Genomic DNA, 15,572 nt, shown 5'->3' on the forward strand with positions numbered 1-15,572 from the left:
GCAGGAGAAAAATACAATTTATTTACAAGTAGAAACACTTTAAAAATGCCCCCTCTGCGCCCAGGGGGGGCAGCGAGGAACCAGGGTCTCTGCTGGGGTGCGTGGCCCTTCCCGGCCTGGCCCCCCCCCTTCCCCTCACCCTGGTCCTCGTGGGGCTCCCAAATCCCAACCCCCTGGCAGCTTTGTCCCAGTCTGGTGCTGGGCCAGACCCCCCCAATCCCCCTCCCCAGCCCCGGGAGGGTTCAAACCCCTGCAGCAGGGCAGGACTGGGCCAGGCACAGAGACTGGGGGGGGCTTTGGGGCAAAGCAGAGCCAGGGCAGGGGGCATGGAGGTGCCCTGGGGGAGCCCAGAGGTGTTACTGGGACGTGCAGAGCGATGCTGGGGGGGGGACGGTGGCCCCCAAGTGCCCCCAGCATCGCTCCTGGTCCCGGTGCTGCTGGGGGAGGGCAGGGAGAGGCGAGGGGTCCGGGCAGAGCTGGGCTGGGAAACCTCAGAACTTGGTGTCCTTCAGCGCCCTGCGACTGGCCTGGAAGAGAGAGCAAGGGGATTAGGGGGGGGGTCTCCTATTTAGGGGGGGTGGGGGAAGCTGTACCCGCACCCACTGCCCACCTTGCCCTTGGGGGACTTGGCGGAGGCGATGCGGGGCGAGCGGCGCGCGGTGCCGTGGGGCGAGCTCTTGGGGGTGGCTTTGCGGCCGGCGGCGCGGCGCAGGAGGCTGTTCCCCAGCTTCTTGGGGGTGTTGAGGATGCTGAACGCCATCGACTGGCGCCTCTCGGCCTGCGGGGGAGGACGGGGGGGGGGCTGTGAGGAGCTCTGGGGTGCCGGCACCCCCTTTCCGCAGCTCTCCAGCCCCCCACTCACCGGCTTGCTGCTGGGTGCCTGCTGCTCGCTGCGCCGGCTGACCTGGGAGCTGCGCCGCTCGCTGCGGTCCCGGGGGGTCTGGGGGCGCGGGAAGCAGCTGACAGGCTTCTTGGACTGGAAGAGAGGGGACAGGGGGGGGACCTCAGCGAGGGGCCAGACCCCTGGGACACAGCCACGAGGAGGCAGAAGGGCTCGGAGCTGGGGTCCCCATGCGCAGCCATAACCGCGTCCCGGGGCAGCACCCCAATTCCTCCAGCTCCTGGGGGTGCCCGGGGGGGGGGCTCAGCTCACCTCGGGGGTGTCGGGGCCCTGGTGGGACTCATCCGAGAGCCGCTTGCGCTGCTGCCGGGTGGTGATGCCCCCGGCCCAGGCGGTGCTCATGGTGCTGCGCCGGGCGGCCGTGCCCTCGGTGATCTGCGCGGGCTGCATGCTGGCGCGCCGCAGCGTCTCCTTGGGGTCGCCCGTCTTCATCTCCTCGTCCGTGATGGTGCCCAGCGAGTTGGAGGGCTGGGGAGGGGGCGATGCTGAGACCGACCCCCAGGCACAGCAGGGAGAAGGGGCAGCCCCCAGCTCCCCCCCTTACCCGGTTCTCCAGGGGGTAGCAGGTCTTCAGGTGTGGCGGGCAGGCGCGGTTGCGCTGCTGCAGCTCGGCGATGCGGTTCCAGTCGTCCAGCTGCTCCGGCTCGTCCTGGCACGTCCCCAGGTAGATGCTGCTCCGGCCTAAAAACCAAAGCGGTGAGGGCCAGGCGGGGGGGGCGTCCAGCAAGGCGCAGCCCCCCCACCCCCAAACCTCAGCCCCCTGCCCCGACTCACCCAGGCTGGAGCTGCTGCCCGCCTGCGAGCGCCTCAGGGAGCTGCGCGTGGCCGGGCGGTAGCCGGGGAGGCTGAGCAGCGCCGAGTGGCCGGGGGGCTCCTGTGGGGATGAGGTCTCGGGCTTGGCGAGGGATTCCTGCGAGGGGAAGCTGGCGAGGGAGCGGGCAGAGGCGGCCGAGCGCAGGCGGCCCTTGCCCGGGGCGGCTTTTTGGGGCTGCTCCGAGCGGACACTGCAGAAGGAGCTGTCTGCGCTCAGCGGTTCCTCCGTCTTGGGCTCTTTCTGGGAGAGAGGAAAAAAAACAAAAAAAAAAAAACCAAAAAAAAAACAGGGTCAGAGCCCACGGAGAGCCCCCCGCACCGCGCTGAGCCATGCCGTGCCCTCACTTTGGTCATGGTGATGTTGATGATCTGCGTGGTGCGGCGCCGCGCCGAGCGCGTCCTGCAGCCCGAGTCGAGGGAGAGGTCGCCCAGGGAGCTGGCGCTGCTCTCCAGCTTGGACTGCGTGCGGTTGGGGATGGGCGTGAAGTAGAGGCTCTCCAGGGACTCCACCTTACGGGGCAGCCGCTGGGACGCCCGCGACTCCGCGCTCTCCGGCACCGCCGAGGCCTCCGACTGCGAGCGGGTGACTTTCCTGCTGGAAAGGGGGGAAGAAGACGCGAGGGTTGGCCACCAGGAGCCGGCGTTGGCGATGCTGGCAGCAAATCTGTGATGCTGGCAGCAAATTTGTGATGCTGGCGGCAGAGCGGGGCCCTCCGAGCTGTGGTTACCTGGTGGAGTTGAGCGGCTGCAGCTCGTCGAGGCTGAGGTCGAGGCTGTCGGTGCTGAGGTCGGCGGGCTTCTGGCGGAAAGCTTCCCAGCCCTTCAGGGCGTCCGTCGGCACCTGGAACTTGCCCAGCTCCCGCAGCTGCCGATCGGCAAACTCCACCTGGGAGAGGAGGGGTGAGAGGCCAGGCGAGGAGGAGGAGGAGGAGGAGGAAGGAAGCAGAGCCCCCCCGCGCCGTGCCCACCTGAGCCTCCAGGCTGCGGACCTGGCTGGTGAGGTTTCTGCAGGTCAGCTCCGACTCCTTGGCCTGCAGCACGCTCTGCTGCAGCTCCTTGGCCAGCCTCTCCGACTCCGTCCTCAGCTCCGCGTTCTCCTTCTGCAGCTGCTCCATCGCCTTCAGCTTCTCCGCCAGGTCCTGGTTCTGCTGCTTCTTCGCGTCGTAGTGAGTTTTTGCTTTCTCCATCTGGGAAGAAGCAGGAGAAGGGGAACCTGCAACCCGCCGAGCCTCCCGTGGGGCAGGGCTGGGGCTTGGGGTGCCGCTCGCAGCCTACCTGGGCTTTGTAGTGCTCGGCCGCCTGCTCCTTCTGGGCCAGCTGCTCCTGCAGCTCCGCCACCTTCTCCTGCTGGCGGGTGGCCTCGGTCTGCAGCTCCCCTTCCAGCACCTGCTCGTGGGGAGGGAAGGCAGCGGGGTCAGGGCCACCCCAGCAGCACAGCCGCAGCCCTCGGGGAGCCCAAGTGGCCACCAAGAGCCGCAGGGCTCACTGGAGACAGCTCTGGCTCAGGACTCAGCTTGAAGTCCCCGTGGACGTACCTTGACCCGCTGCTGCTGGGTGCGGGTGGCCTTTTCGTGCTGGGTCAGCTTCTTATTCAGCTCCTCCACCTGGAAGGGCACGGCTTTGTTACACCAGCCCCTGGCCACGAACTCCCCCTGCCACAACCAGCCCTGGTTGTGAATTCCTCCCTCCCACGGCCCCCCTGGTGTGCAGGACGGCTCCTTGCACCCAGCACCCTGCATGCCATTAGCAGACCCGAGGCAGGCAATTTGGGGATGCCCTGTGAGTCCCTGCAGGGAAAAGCTTTGCTCTACACGAGCACAGAGCCGCCAGGCACTAGGAGCAAACCGAGACCCCTCAGCCGGGAGGATGAGGGGAGATGGGGCACAGCAGGCGGCACCGCGTCCCCCCGCACCCTCGGCTGCAGGAACCATCTCCACTGCCAATTTTGCTGCAGAATAAAGCAGCAGGAGGCTGATCTGTGCCAAATCTCAGCATGGGGCTCCACGGGGCTGTTGCCACCCCAGGCACAAGGCGTGCACGTCCCCTCGAAGGACTGGGGAGGCTGCCTCCAGCTCGCCCTGTGCGCAGCCACGCTGGGTGTCCTGGGAACAGCACCAGAGGCTGGGGGTGAGGATGGGGAGGTTTTGTCCCTCCCACGAGCCGTCAGCCCCTCTTGGCCTCACAGGCTCCTTGGGAAAGGGGCTGGGGGTGGCCTCATCGGCATCAGCCGCGTCTGCTCCAGCAGCAGCGGTTCCCAAGCGCTGGCTCTGAGGTGGGCGCTGCTTAAAAAATAATAATAATATTAAAAAAAAAAAGGCAGCTCCAGCCAAGGCTGCGTTTTGTGCAACCTCAGCGCTCTCCTCCCAGCAACCTGCCCCTCTCAGTTAAAGAGGGTGGAAAATAATAAAAAAAAAAAAAAGGGGTGCTCCAGCTCTCCAGCACCTCCTCTCCGAGGAGGCAGCTCCGAGCTGAGGATTTGTGACCCCCCCGTTCCTACTCCCCACGGGGCGGATGCGCGAGCCCAGAGACCTGGAGCAAAGCAGCGCCTGCGGCACGCGCTCCGGGGACACCCCGCAGAAGGGTCCCCGCTGCAAACAGCTCACGAGGAGGTGGCTCTGCTGGGAAGGGGCCGGGGCCGGGGCCATGCACCGTCACCGTTTAAGCAGCCGGCACTTGGCGTGCGTTACCTGCTTAGCTTGCTCTCTCTGCAAGACCTCGAGCTGCTCCACCTGTCACGGGGAGGGCACAGAAGGGAGAAGTGAGCGCATTGCGGGCACGCGGCCCCTCGCCACCCCCCGGCTCCCACGCCAAGCAGCCCGGGCTAAGGAGGGCTCAGAGGTGTGTAGGGGATCCGAGCCCTGCTGATGCTGCCGTTCCCCGTGTGCCTTTGTGAACCTGGGCCCTAGGAAATCCCCGTGGCTTAGGAATAAAAGGGATGGGATGGGAGCTTTGGAGGGCAGTAGTTTTTGGCCAGCAAGTTCATGGGCAATATACGTGGCTGGAAGCCACAAGAGCTCTGGCAGTAAGTGAGGGGCAAGGCTCTGGAGGAGCCGACGTGCTCCCTCAGTGGGACAGAGCTGCCAGGAGCAGCCTCAAAAAAAAAACAAAAAAAAAAAAATACAAAATGAGACTGGGGTGGGCCATGAGTGCCCCTTCCCCTCCGGGCTCTGCCTGCACGCCCCCAACCCGTGCCGGGCACCCGAGCGGGGGGCGTCCCGCGAGCCCCTTACCTGAGACATCAGCTTCTGCCTCTCCTCCTGGAACTTCTGCCTCTCCTCCAGCACCTTCACCTTGGCGTTCTCGTACTTGTTGCTCATGGCCTCCAGCTTCTTCGCCACCTCCTCCACCTCCTGCCGGCTGCCCGCCACCAGCTTCTCCGACTCCAGCCGCAGCCGCTCCAGCTCCCGCGCGTGCTTCTCCCTCGCCTGGCCCAGCTCCGCGTCCAGCCGCTGCTGCCCGCGGCTCGAGGTCTCGCTCAGCCCCCGGTTCTCCTCGGCCAGCCTGGCGTTGGCCTGCTGCAGCCCCGCCAGCCGCTCGGCGTAGCTCGCCGCCTCCTTCTGCAGCCGCTGCAGCGCCCGCTCCTGCTCCGCCGCCCTCTCGCGCAGGGCCGGCACCTCGGCCGCCTCCAGCTTGCTCCGGGCGAGCTCTGCCTGCAGCACGCCGGCGGTTTTGGCCCTCTGCTCCAGCTCGTCGCGGTGCTTGCTCTCCAGGGAGGCTCGCTCAGCCTGCAGCTGCTGGCAGAGGTGCTTGAGCGGCACCAGCTCGCCGGCCAGCGCCTGGGCGCTGCTGAGCTCCTGCTGCAGGGAGGAGAGGAGCTGCTCCTTCTGGAAGTACTTGTCCTGGCACACCTTCACCTCCTGCCGCAGCTCCTCCTCGCGCTCGCTTTGGCAGTGGCGGTCCCTCTTCAGCGCCTCGATGGTCAGCCGCTGCTTCTCCATCTCCTCCTGGCACCGCTGCACCTCCACCTTCATCAGCGAGCACCTCTCGGCCGCCCGCGAGGCGGCGGTGGCCATCTCGGCCTGCAGCACCCGCAGCCGCTCCTCCAGCTTCTTGCTCTTCTCCGACTCGGCCACGATCAGGCGCTTCAGCTCCTTGCTCTCCCCTTCCTTCTCGGTCACCTGCCGGTGCAGGATGGACACCTCGTGCTCCAGGCTGCCGATCAGGCTGTTCTTCCTCTCCATCTCCTGGATGCACTGCGAGATCTGCTCCTTCCAGCTCTCCTCCGACCTGCCCTTCTCCTGAGCCGAGGCGCGGAGGGACGCCAGCTCCTTCTCCGCCGCGGCCACGGCGCTCCTGCTCTGGGCCAGCTCTTTGCCCTTGTCCTGCAGCTCTTTCCTCAGCGCCTCCACGGCGCCGTCCTGCACGGCTTGGGCTGCTCGCGCGGCCTCCAGCAGCTTCTGCAGCTCCGAGGCTTTCTCCTTGTGCTGTGCCGCCTCCCTCCTCGAGGCCTCCAGCTCTGCGTGCTGGTGCTGGGACGCAGCAGCCCGGGCCTCGGCCGCCGCCTTCTCCAGCGCAGCGATGGTGTCCTGCTGTTCCCGGCACCTCTGCTCCAGCTTCTCCACCTCCAAACCCAGCGCCTGAGCCTCCTTCAGCTTCTCCTGGTACAGGTCCTGGCTCGAGCTGGATTCCTGCTCCCTGTGGCGGATCTTCTCCTCCAAGCTCTTGAGGGACATCTCCTTCGAGTAGACGGCCTTGATGCTCTCCATCTCGGCATCGCGGGCCCGGGCGGCCCCCAGGAAGCCCTGCAGCTCGCTGTCCATCTTGGAGGCCCGCTCCTTCACCGCCTCCACCGAGGCGAGCTCCCCTTTCAGCTTGCTGACCGTCTTCTGCAGGTCCCTCAGCTCCTCGCCCCGCGAGACGTTCTTCAGCCGCAGCTCATCCAGCTCGCCCTCCTTCTCCTCGATCAGCTCCAGCGAGCGGGCCAGCTCCTCCTGGTGCGCCGACCGCTCCACCCTCTGCTCGTTGATGGAGTTCTGCAGCTGCACCTCCAGCTCTGCCTTGCGGGCTCTCTCGGCGGCGCAGTCCGCCCTGGCTTGCTCCAGCTCCTTCTGCAGCCTCTTCGCCTCCTCGTCGCGGCGCTCCAGGTCCTGCCCGTGCTTCTGCAGCGCCTCCTCCAGCCGCGCCACCTCGCCGGCCAGCCGCCCCGCCTCGTGCTCCTGCTCCCCGTGGTGCCTGGCCGCGGCCTCGAGCTCCTCACGCTTCAGCTTCTCCTCGGACAGCTCCTTGGAGACGCCCTCGAGCGCCTCGGTCACCCGCCGCACCTCTGCCTCCAGTTGAGCCACGCGCTCGGCCGCCGCTCGCTCCGAGGTCGCCACCTTCTCCTGCAGGGCCGAGACGTCAGCCCTCAGCTTCTGCTCCTCGCCTTCCTTCTCCTTCGCCTGCGCCCGGGCGTTGGACAAATCTGCTTGGAGAGCAGCCAGCCGGTCCTGGTGCTCGCTGGCCAGGCGCTTCGCTTGGGCCTCCAGCTCCTCCACCTTCTCCTGCTGTGCCCGCAGCTGCTGGCAGGCCTGGCCGTGCTCCCTGCTCAGCGCCCGCACCCTCTCCTCCAGCCTCCCTCGCTCTCCTTCCTCCCCCTGTGCCGCCGAGGACGCCTCCTCCAGCTGCCGCTGCAGCGCCGCCGTCTTCTCCCTGCTCTCCTCGCTCAGCTGCTGCAGCCGCGCCTCCAGCGCCTGCCTCCTGGCCAGCTCCTCGCCCCTCTCCTGCAGGGCCTGGTCGCGGCGCTGCGCGAGCTGCTGCCTCTCGGCCTCCAGCTCCGCTATCCTGGCCAGGTTCCCCTCCAGGCTCTCGGCCGCCCTCCTCTTCTCGTCCTCCAGGATGCCCTCGGTGTTGCGCACCGACTCCTCCAGGAAGAGCAGCCGCTCCTGCAGGCGCGCGTTCTCCTTGGCCGCCTTCTCCCTGTCGGCCAGCTTCTGCTGGCTCTCCTTCAGCTTGCCCTCCAGCTCCCGCAGCTGGGCTTTCAGCGCCTCGGCCGCCCCGGCCTGCGCCGTGCTCTGCTGGCACTGGGCGGTGAGCTCCAGGACGCGTGCCTCCAGCTCGCGCACCTTCTGGCTCAGCTCCGCTTTCTCCTGCTGCATTTCCAGGGCCGAGGCTTGGCAGGCCTCTCGGGCTTTCTCCAGGCTCTGCAGCTGCCCGCTCAGCGCCGCCAGCTGCGCCTCCTTGGCCTGCTGGAAGCGCTGCAGCTCCTGCAGGGCCGCGTCCCTCTCCTGGGCAACCTTCTCGCACTGGGCGACTATCTGCCGGGCCTCCCCTTCCTTCTCCTGCGTGACCCGTGCCAGTTTCTCCTCGCTGTGCCTCAGGCTGCCGCTCAGCTGCTCCACGCGGCGTCCCAGCCCGGCGACGGCCTCCTGCGAGGCTTGCTCCCGGCGCTGCAGCTCCTGGGCCTGCGCCCGCTCCTGCTCCACCTGCTGCTGCAGCCCGGCCGCCTCCTGCTCCCTCTGCAGCAGGAAACCCTTCAGCTTCTCCACCTCGGCCGTCAGCGCGTCCAGCTGGGCCGTCAGGCGCGCCTCCTGCGCCCGCAGGTCCTGCTCCAGCTGCTCCTTGGCCCGGCGCAGCTCGGCGAGGGAGCTCTGCAGGTTGGCGATCAGCTCGCCCAGCTGGAGCTTCTCCTCCTCAAAGCGGCCGCGCTCGGCCTGCAGGGCTGCCTCCCGCTGCCTCTTCTCCTCCTCCAGCCGCAGGATGGAGGCCTGCAGCTCGATCACCTGGGCGGTGAGGCTGGACACCTCCTGCTTCAGCTCCTCCAGCTGGAAGGAGGAAAAAAAAGAAAACAAAAACATCCCCAGATGTGACTCAAGCGGCACCCAGCAATTTCACGAGAGCTTCACGCCAGCAGCACGCTCCCTCCCTCCCTCCCTGCACCCACTGCACCCCCTCGAGCCCTGCCTTCAAGCACCTGGGGCCGTTTCTGACAGCAAACTCCTTTTTCCACCACGTGGATGCGGCTCCATCCCCAGCTGCCCCCCGCTACGGGGGCAGCCAGCAGCGAGGTGGGGAGCTTGCCCAAACTCCGCACGCACGGGGCGCTCAGCCCCCAGCACCCACCCCACAGGCAGCACCCAGCTCTGTCCCCACGCCGAGTTTTGGGCCCGCTCTCCTTACTGGGGACCTCTCCGTACCTTCAGGATGTCGCCCATGACCTCTCCTTTCTCCTGCGAGCTGTGGTCCCCCAGCTTGGCCAGCTGGTCCTCCAGCAGGGAAATCTTCCCCTGGAGAATCTCAATCTTCTCCTCCAGGCATTTCTGGGGACAGAGACGGGTGAAGGAGCAGGGCAGAAGGCAGGGCAACCAGGAGCCATCACCAAACTTCATACACCAAACGTCCCCACAGCCTCATCCTCGCTGCCGGTCGCCGGAGCAGCCCCAGAGCCTCACCTTGTCCTGCAGGGCAGCCCGCAGCTCGCCCTCCAGCTGCGCCTGCTTCTCCTGGGACTGCGTCAGGGCGGCGTTGTGCTCCTCAGACAGCTCGTTCAGGGCATCCTGCAGCTGCACCAGGTGGCTGGCAATCTCCCGCAGCTGCAGGGGGAAGCGGGGCAGGCAGCAGTTAGTCTGAGCTCACCCTGCGGGGTGGAAGCAGCGCCGGGGCCATCCCAAATCCCCTGGGGGCTCACGGGGCTTCGTCAGCCACCCTGCACCGAATGCGGGCAACGTCCTTCAGAGGACGAAGCCAAAATGTTCTCTGTGCCCGGTGAGCCGTGGGAAGCACGGAGAACACAGCCTGAATTTCTAAGGTTGATGTTGCCCTTGGTCTGAGGGGTGCAGGGATGCGAGTTTGGGGACTGTGCTCCTCCCCACCTTGAAGGAAAGGTCCCCGTTCTCCTCAGAGAGCTGGTTGATCTTCCGATCCATCTGGCCCTTCTCGGTCTTCAGGTCCTGGCACTGCTTCAGGGCCTCGTGCAGGCGCACCAGCAGGCTGCGGGAGAGGAGAGCGTGAGGGGCTGGGCAAGGGCACCACTGGGTGCTGCTGGGGAAGGTACCCTGTGTCCTGTGCTGCTCTCACCATCACACAAAACACCACAAACAGAGAACCACAGCCCCGAGCTGGAGCTGGGGGTGCTCCCCAAACAAACACACCACCGGAGAAGGGACGGGGCAGGGACTGGGACAGCACAGCAGGCGACTTTCAAGCCCAGTTCAGATCTGATCAAGCTCATGGTGAGCAGCTGGGGAAAGGGAAGGGGCTGAGAGCTCCATCTGCTGCCCTCAGGTAGAGTTTCAGGCCAAAAGCAGTTCTGGGCTCACTCAGCTGCAGCCCGTCATGAGCTGGGTGGCCTGTGCTGAAGATTCCTGCACCAAACACAACGGCTGGGCTCCAGCAAGGCCAACCTTTGGGAACCAGCATCCAATATCTCCCCGAAAGCTTTTAGGGACACAGAGCCTGTCCCAGAGCTGGGAAAGCCTCTTCTGGAGGGCTACATTTGGGGCAGCGCGCCCTTTTTTCCCCATAAAGAACTGGCTGCTGACGCGCAGGAGTGGCCGAGAGCAGCAGCAAGGAATGCCCTCAGCCCTGGTCCATGCATCACCCGAAGCCCCCGGGGTATTTACCTCTCGTTCTTCTCCCTCAGCTCCTCCAGCTCCTTGGGCTCCAGCTGGTCGGCAGCCTGCCTCTCGGTCAGCAGGGTCAGGCGGTCGATGCGGTGCTGCATCACGGTGATCTGCGCCTCTGTGCGGGGTGGGCACGTCACCACCTCCTCCTGCACAGCCCCACAGCAGGGCTCCGTCCTCCCCCCAGCTCTCAGAAAGCTGGAGCGAGGATGGGGAAGCCGGGCTGGCAGCTCCAGGTGCCTTTGAGTGCCCAGGGTGTGCAGAAGGGGACGTAAAAGGGAAGGAGGAACGCGCCGCCGGGGGAAATCCCCAGCGCAGAGAGCGTTTGAGCCGTGGGTGGGAAGGCTGCTGCGCCTGGCAGGCTGCTCCCAGCCACTTGGCAGCAGGACTAAGAGCAGCCTCCAAGCTCTGCCTGCTCGGAGCTGTTGTGACAGCGCTGGAGCTGCCTTGGCTCCCCCCAGCACGTTTTGTTCCTGGCTAACAGCAAGGATCCTTGGTGCAGCTGCGGCCCCGCGGAGGCACGGCGAGCTCCAAGGTGCCCGCGCTGCTCGGGACAGCAGAAAAACCCCAAAGGCTCAGGCTGCACTCCAGCAGGACACACCATGCCCAAGCACACTTTGGGAGGGCGTCAGAGCTGTGACAGCAAGTCCCAGAACAGATCTCAGCCCCAGAGACCCCCCCCCAAACCCCAGGACCCCCCGCCAGCCACTGACCCTTTTCCGTGATGAGCTTGCGGTTCTCTGCCAGCTCCAGCTCCAGCTCGTCCCTGTTGTCCCTCTCCACGGCCAGCTGCTTCTTCAGCCTCCTCAGCTGGAACTGGGGGGTCTGCATGACGTCCCCCACGGGCGAGGTCGGGGGTCCGGGCAGGATGCTGCGGGACCACGACATCCCTCGGTTATCCGGAGGGGCTGGGAGCTGCGACCCCAGCCCCCGAGCAGGAAGCCCCCCGCCCCAGCCTCTAGCCCGGGGGTACGAGTCCAGCCCCGGGACCAAGCATCCCTCCCCTCTCCACCTCTGCCTGAGCCCGTCGCAGAGCTGTCAGCGTGCCCCAGAGGCAGAGATTTAACCTGAATTTAATTGATTTGCTGCCAGAACGACAGCAGTGCCTGCACCGGGAGAGCACCGTGGCACGCGGCGGCTCTCCTTGTGCTATGAGGGCGCACCCCAGGGACACTTGGGGGTCCCGTCACCCCACTCTCCCCCCACCTTGTCCCCCCCTAACGTTACCTGTTGATGCTGGAGGAGGAGGAGGCGACCTTCTGCAGCTCCAGGAAGCGCACCTCGCGTGCCTGCTGCGGGGGGAGCCCCGGCGAGCGCTCCTCCGAGGGCTGCGGGGCTGGGACAGGGGAGGGGTAGGGTGTGGGGTTTGTGCTCACGCCACGAGGCTTTGCAGGCTTTTAGCTTCAGGTCTGAAAGCCCCAGTGACCGCGGGGTTGCTCTGGGATGGATCAGCCCGGCCAAAAAGCTGGAACAGCCCTCGCAGCCCTGCTGCCCCCCTCCACCCAGGCAGCAGGAATGTGCCTAGCCCCCCAGCTCCATCCCCAAGGGTTCTCAGGAGAGACAAAACTGTCCTTTGTCTCCTTGTGGGGCTGTCCCTTTGTCCCCTTATGGGACGCTTTTGTAGTGCTCAGTGTGACAGGCGACAACCTGGAACCACGGGCTCCCGGTGGTGCTGCTGCTCTCCTGGGTTGGCAGCTAGAGCCGTGCAAATGGGGCAAAACCCAGCAGATTTATGCTCTGGAAAAAAGCCACCTGCGCTGCTCAGATGCTGCCAGCACTTGGAACACCTCACCCTGCTGCAGCAGTTAGGGCCTGTCCCCGTGCCACCCTGCTGGCGTCTGGACATTGCCACCCAGACAAATAACATTAACCCAGCGCTAACAAGGTGCTTTTTTTTTTTACAAGCAGTAAAAAAAAATCCCCATCTGGCCGCCTGCTCTCCCTGCACGAGGCTCATCCAACGCCAGCCCATCGGTGCCCGCAGCACAGGCTCGTAGGGTGGGCACCGATTTGGGCACCGAGCCGGGCACCGCGCTCACCTCTCCTCTGCAGAAACGCCTCCAGGTTCTCCGTCAGGCTCTCCTCGTTGTCCAGCACGAATTTGAGGATGTTTGCCAGCTCGACCTGCGCCAGAGGAGCCCAGGGGTCAGCAGCTGCCCTGCGGCAGCTCCGGGCCCGAGGGGCTGGTGCTGGCTGCGGGGGGCGCAGGTGGGTGCTCACCCAGCCCCTTGCTGGCACCGGGCAGTACCTGGGTCTGGTAGTCGAAGTCGTTCCAGTCCCCAGGGTTCCTGCTGCTCATGGAGCTGTGGTACAGCAGCAGCACGGCCACCTGCAACGAGGCAGAGCACCAGGAGGGGAGCTGGGCAGCACCAGCCACTTGTGGGGCTGGCCCCCGAGCTGCTCAGCCCCCTGGGGTGCAGCCCCTCCATCTCGGGGCCCCCGGGACACAGTTTTCCCTTCCAGCAGGGAAATGTGGCAGCAGGGACTCGATCTGGGACAGAGGCACCCCTTGGGCACGGCGATACCTTGGCCAACTCCAGCTCTTCTCCCTCCAAGAGCTTCTGTGCCGACACCAGGTTCTCCGTGGTCGATTTGTGCTTGCAGAGCTCTGCAACACGAAACGGGACCTGCGGTCACACCGAGACCCCTGCCACCGAGTGGAGACCCCTGGCTGGGTTTTTCCCCTCGCACACAGCCCTCCGACCACCCTCGGGCTGGCTTTTTGGTGGAGTGCCTTCTGCTGCTCCACCAGCAGCACCAGCACAGCCTGGGACAACGCCGTGGTGCTGCGGGATGGGACACGGCACCTCCCCACCCGGCACCCCTGCTGCGGCGAGGACTCCCCCCAAGCTGGATTTGGCCAGCAAGGACTTCCCACACCAGGCTCTGGGCAGCCCTGCAGAGCTGGTGCTGGGGCCGGGGTCACCCAGTGCCCTGGCAGAGGCGGGGAGGGGGCTGCCGTGCCCCTCGGCGCAGGCTCTTACTCTGCAGAAAGCTGCGGATGAAGGCTGCTCGCTCCGGCAGGGGCTGCTCCAGGACGGACTGCCCCTCCTCGCTCTTGTGGCTGCAAAGAGAGAGCAGGAGGGATGTTAGAGCTTTACGGAGAGGCTGAACAAAGGCTGCCTTCACCGAGAGGCAGCTCCTGAAGCAGGGGGATTCCCGGGGTGGTAGCACGGCGAGCAATCCCCACCGCACCCCGGGGCGGCGCAGGCTGCTGCTGGCAGCCCCAGAACTGGCTGAATTTGGGGCGTTCGGCCCCCTCCAAGCCCAATTCCTCCCTCCTGTGCTGCCAGCCCCACGCTGGGACGGGTCCAGCACCGCCTGCTCTGCTCCAGGGCTTTGCTTTCGGAGAGGGCGCATCCAGAACCGTGTGGGTGCGTGAGCCCCGCGCACCTCAGCCCCCTGCCCTGGAGCCCACGCTGGATTTAAGGGGGGAACGGGGCTGCCCCTGCCATGGCTCTGCTCCAGGATCAGCCTTTTGCTCTGCAGCAGCCAACACAAACACGGGCCACGTGCCTAAAACCCGTGCCAGCCCGCGCTCTGCTGCCGTTGCTTCCAAACCCGCGGCTGCTCTCAGACCTCCAGCCACGGGGACTTGCTGGGGAAGGGGAGGACACGAGGATTTCCCACTCCCCGGTGCCACGGGACCTGCCAGCCCCCCTCACCCAAATGCAGCTCCCCCAGGGCAGCCCCGTGGCACCCTCCTTGCCAAAACCAGCACCGCGGCGAGGTCGGGTCGGCTGCCTGCTGAGCACACCCCGGTGATCCCTGCTAATCCCAGCCAGGGCTGGGGCTGGGAGGTTAAACAGGTCTGGCTAAATATATCCCAGCTCCCCGCTCGGAGCAGGCTCTCGTTACGCCGTGCTGCAGTTAATTATAGCAGGCAGGCTCCGAGCAGTGCCCCCAGCGCCTCGCCGGGTGGCTCATTAAGGGCGAGCCCCCAGCTCCAGCACCCGCTGTGCTTGGCAGCTTCCAGCCAGCCCCGCTCGCAGGGGACAAGAGAAGCTCTTGGGATCGGAGCTACCCCATCCCTGCACCTCGTGCTGGGGGTCGGGGCTGCTGTGTCGTCCCCAGGAGCAGCCCCCCGTTCCCCAAAAGCCACCGGGATGGCTCCACGGGGCAGAGCTGCCCCCCCCGGGACCCCCGGGCTGAGCGAGGCTCAGGACAGCTGGCCGGCTGCCTCCTCGCCCAAGCAGGATTTAGGGAGGCACATTCGTGCGGGCAGGAGAGCCCCCGGGACTCACGTTTTGTTGATGATCTGGATGAAAACGCGGCAGTCCTGCAGCTGGGACAGGTCCCCCAGGGGATCCGCGCACACCTTGGTGCTGTTCACCTGGGGACAGGGTGAGACAGTGAGCAAGGAACAACCCAACAGCCACCCCACAACACCCCCACCGCCCCCACGGACACCCCCAGCCCTCCCCAGCGCCCTGCCAGGAGGGATGGGGGCAATGCCCGCACCCACAGGGGCCGGCACGCCTCGCGTTGGGCACGGTGACGCCTCGCTCACGCACGGCACAGCTCTGTCCCCGTCCGTGGCACGGGGTGGGAGCGAGATTTTGAGGTCTCTTTGATCCCAAACCATCCTGTGCTTTCCGAGGCAGGACCCTCAGGCTGTTTATGGCCCAGCTCCTCCTGCCTTCCCCACCGGCCGTGCCCCCCAGGCTGGTTTCCAAGGCTGGACGGAGCCATCGGAGCATTTCGGGCTGCTCAAGCCCCCTCCCCACACACCCCCTGTGCCCCAAACCCCACCGTGACCAGCCCCAGCACCCAGCTGCTGATGGAGGGTCCCCAGCATGGGCAGCAGCACCCAAAGGGGCAGCAGCGGAGCCCCCCGGGACCACCCTGACCCATGGAGCTGCCCGGCGTGCCGCGGTGCGTTACCCAAGCGAGGAGAGCCGCGGCTCTCGTGGCGTGGAGAGGCATCTCTGCGAGGCTGCCAGGTCACTGCCCGCACCTAGAAACAGCAAAAAAAAGGCAATTAAAGGCCAAACGTGGCAATTACATTCCTATAGAGCCTGCACATGACGCCGGGCACCGGTGCCTGTCGAGGCAGGACGTGCCCCACGCGCTGCGTTACCGGGGGCAGCAGCCAGAATCCTCATTTTCAGCCCTAAAAAACTGGAGGAAAGCAAAAAACTGCAGGGCTGGGGGGAAACAGCCGGGCTCTGGGCTCCCCACGGAGCAGAGCTCGAGCACGGCCGGCCCCGAGGCAGCCCGGGAGCGACGCCTCCAGCCTCACGTGGCGAGGGGCCGGCGGCTAAGCGAGGGCACAGAGCAGCGATTGTAGTCGGGTGACCTAAATTCCCCGGGGAGCACAG

General features: G+C 66.2%; 1 protein-coding gene across 2 annotated transcripts in view; it reads right to left on the bottom strand.

Annotated features, from left to right (window-relative positions):
• NUMA1 (nuclear mitotic apparatus protein 1) overlaps positions 1 to 15,572 on the bottom strand; it is an 18,331-nt gene continuing 2,759 nt past the window's right edge. Inside the window, exons 2-26 of one of the 2 annotated variants that reach the window (XM_084494055.1) lie at positions 15,136 to 15,208; positions 14,496 to 14,584; positions 13,236 to 13,315; positions 12,777 to 12,859; positions 12,500 to 12,580; positions 12,291 to 12,375; positions 11,479 to 11,587; positions 10,965 to 11,122; positions 10,252 to 10,369; positions 9,502 to 9,619; positions 9,082 to 9,222; positions 8,827 to 8,949; positions 4,945 to 8,454; positions 4,402 to 4,443; positions 3,250 to 3,318; positions 2,990 to 3,100; positions 2,683 to 2,901; positions 2,443 to 2,600; positions 2,060 to 2,306; positions 1,676 to 1,955; positions 1,446 to 1,582; positions 1,154 to 1,369; positions 863 to 976; positions 611 to 778; positions 1 to 527 (exon numbers count right to left, since the gene is read on the bottom strand). In XM_084494055.1, the coding sequence (XP_084350181.1) occupies positions 492 to 527; positions 611 to 778; positions 863 to 976; positions 1,154 to 1,369; positions 1,446 to 1,582; positions 1,676 to 1,955; positions 2,060 to 2,306; positions 2,443 to 2,600; positions 2,683 to 2,901; positions 2,990 to 3,100; positions 3,250 to 3,318; positions 4,402 to 4,443; positions 4,945 to 8,454; positions 8,827 to 8,949; positions 9,082 to 9,222; positions 9,502 to 9,619; positions 10,252 to 10,369; positions 10,965 to 11,122; positions 11,479 to 11,587; positions 12,291 to 12,375; positions 12,500 to 12,580; positions 12,777 to 12,859; positions 13,236 to 13,315; positions 14,496 to 14,584; positions 15,136 to 15,177 (6,534 nt within the window). In that variant the 5' untranslated portion in view covers positions 15,178 to 15,208 and the 3' untranslated portion in view covers positions 1 to 491. Of the gene's footprint in view, positions 528 to 610; positions 779 to 862; positions 977 to 1,153; positions 1,370 to 1,445; positions 1,583 to 1,675; positions 1,956 to 2,059; positions 2,310 to 2,442; positions 2,601 to 2,682; positions 2,902 to 2,989; positions 3,101 to 3,249; positions 3,319 to 4,401; positions 4,444 to 4,944; positions 8,455 to 8,826; positions 8,950 to 9,081; positions 9,223 to 9,501; positions 9,620 to 10,251; positions 10,370 to 10,964; positions 11,123 to 11,478; positions 11,588 to 12,290; positions 12,376 to 12,499; positions 12,581 to 12,776; positions 12,860 to 13,235; positions 13,316 to 14,495; positions 14,585 to 15,135; positions 15,209 to 15,572 lie in introns of both variants that reach the window. The other variant, XM_084494054.1, reaches the window with a different exon arrangement.

Source organism: Aythya ferina (genome assembly GCF_964211825.1).
Source record: "Aythya ferina genome assembly, chromosome: 1".
NCBI lineage: Eukaryota > Metazoa > Chordata > Aves > Anseriformes > Anatidae > Aythya > Aythya ferina.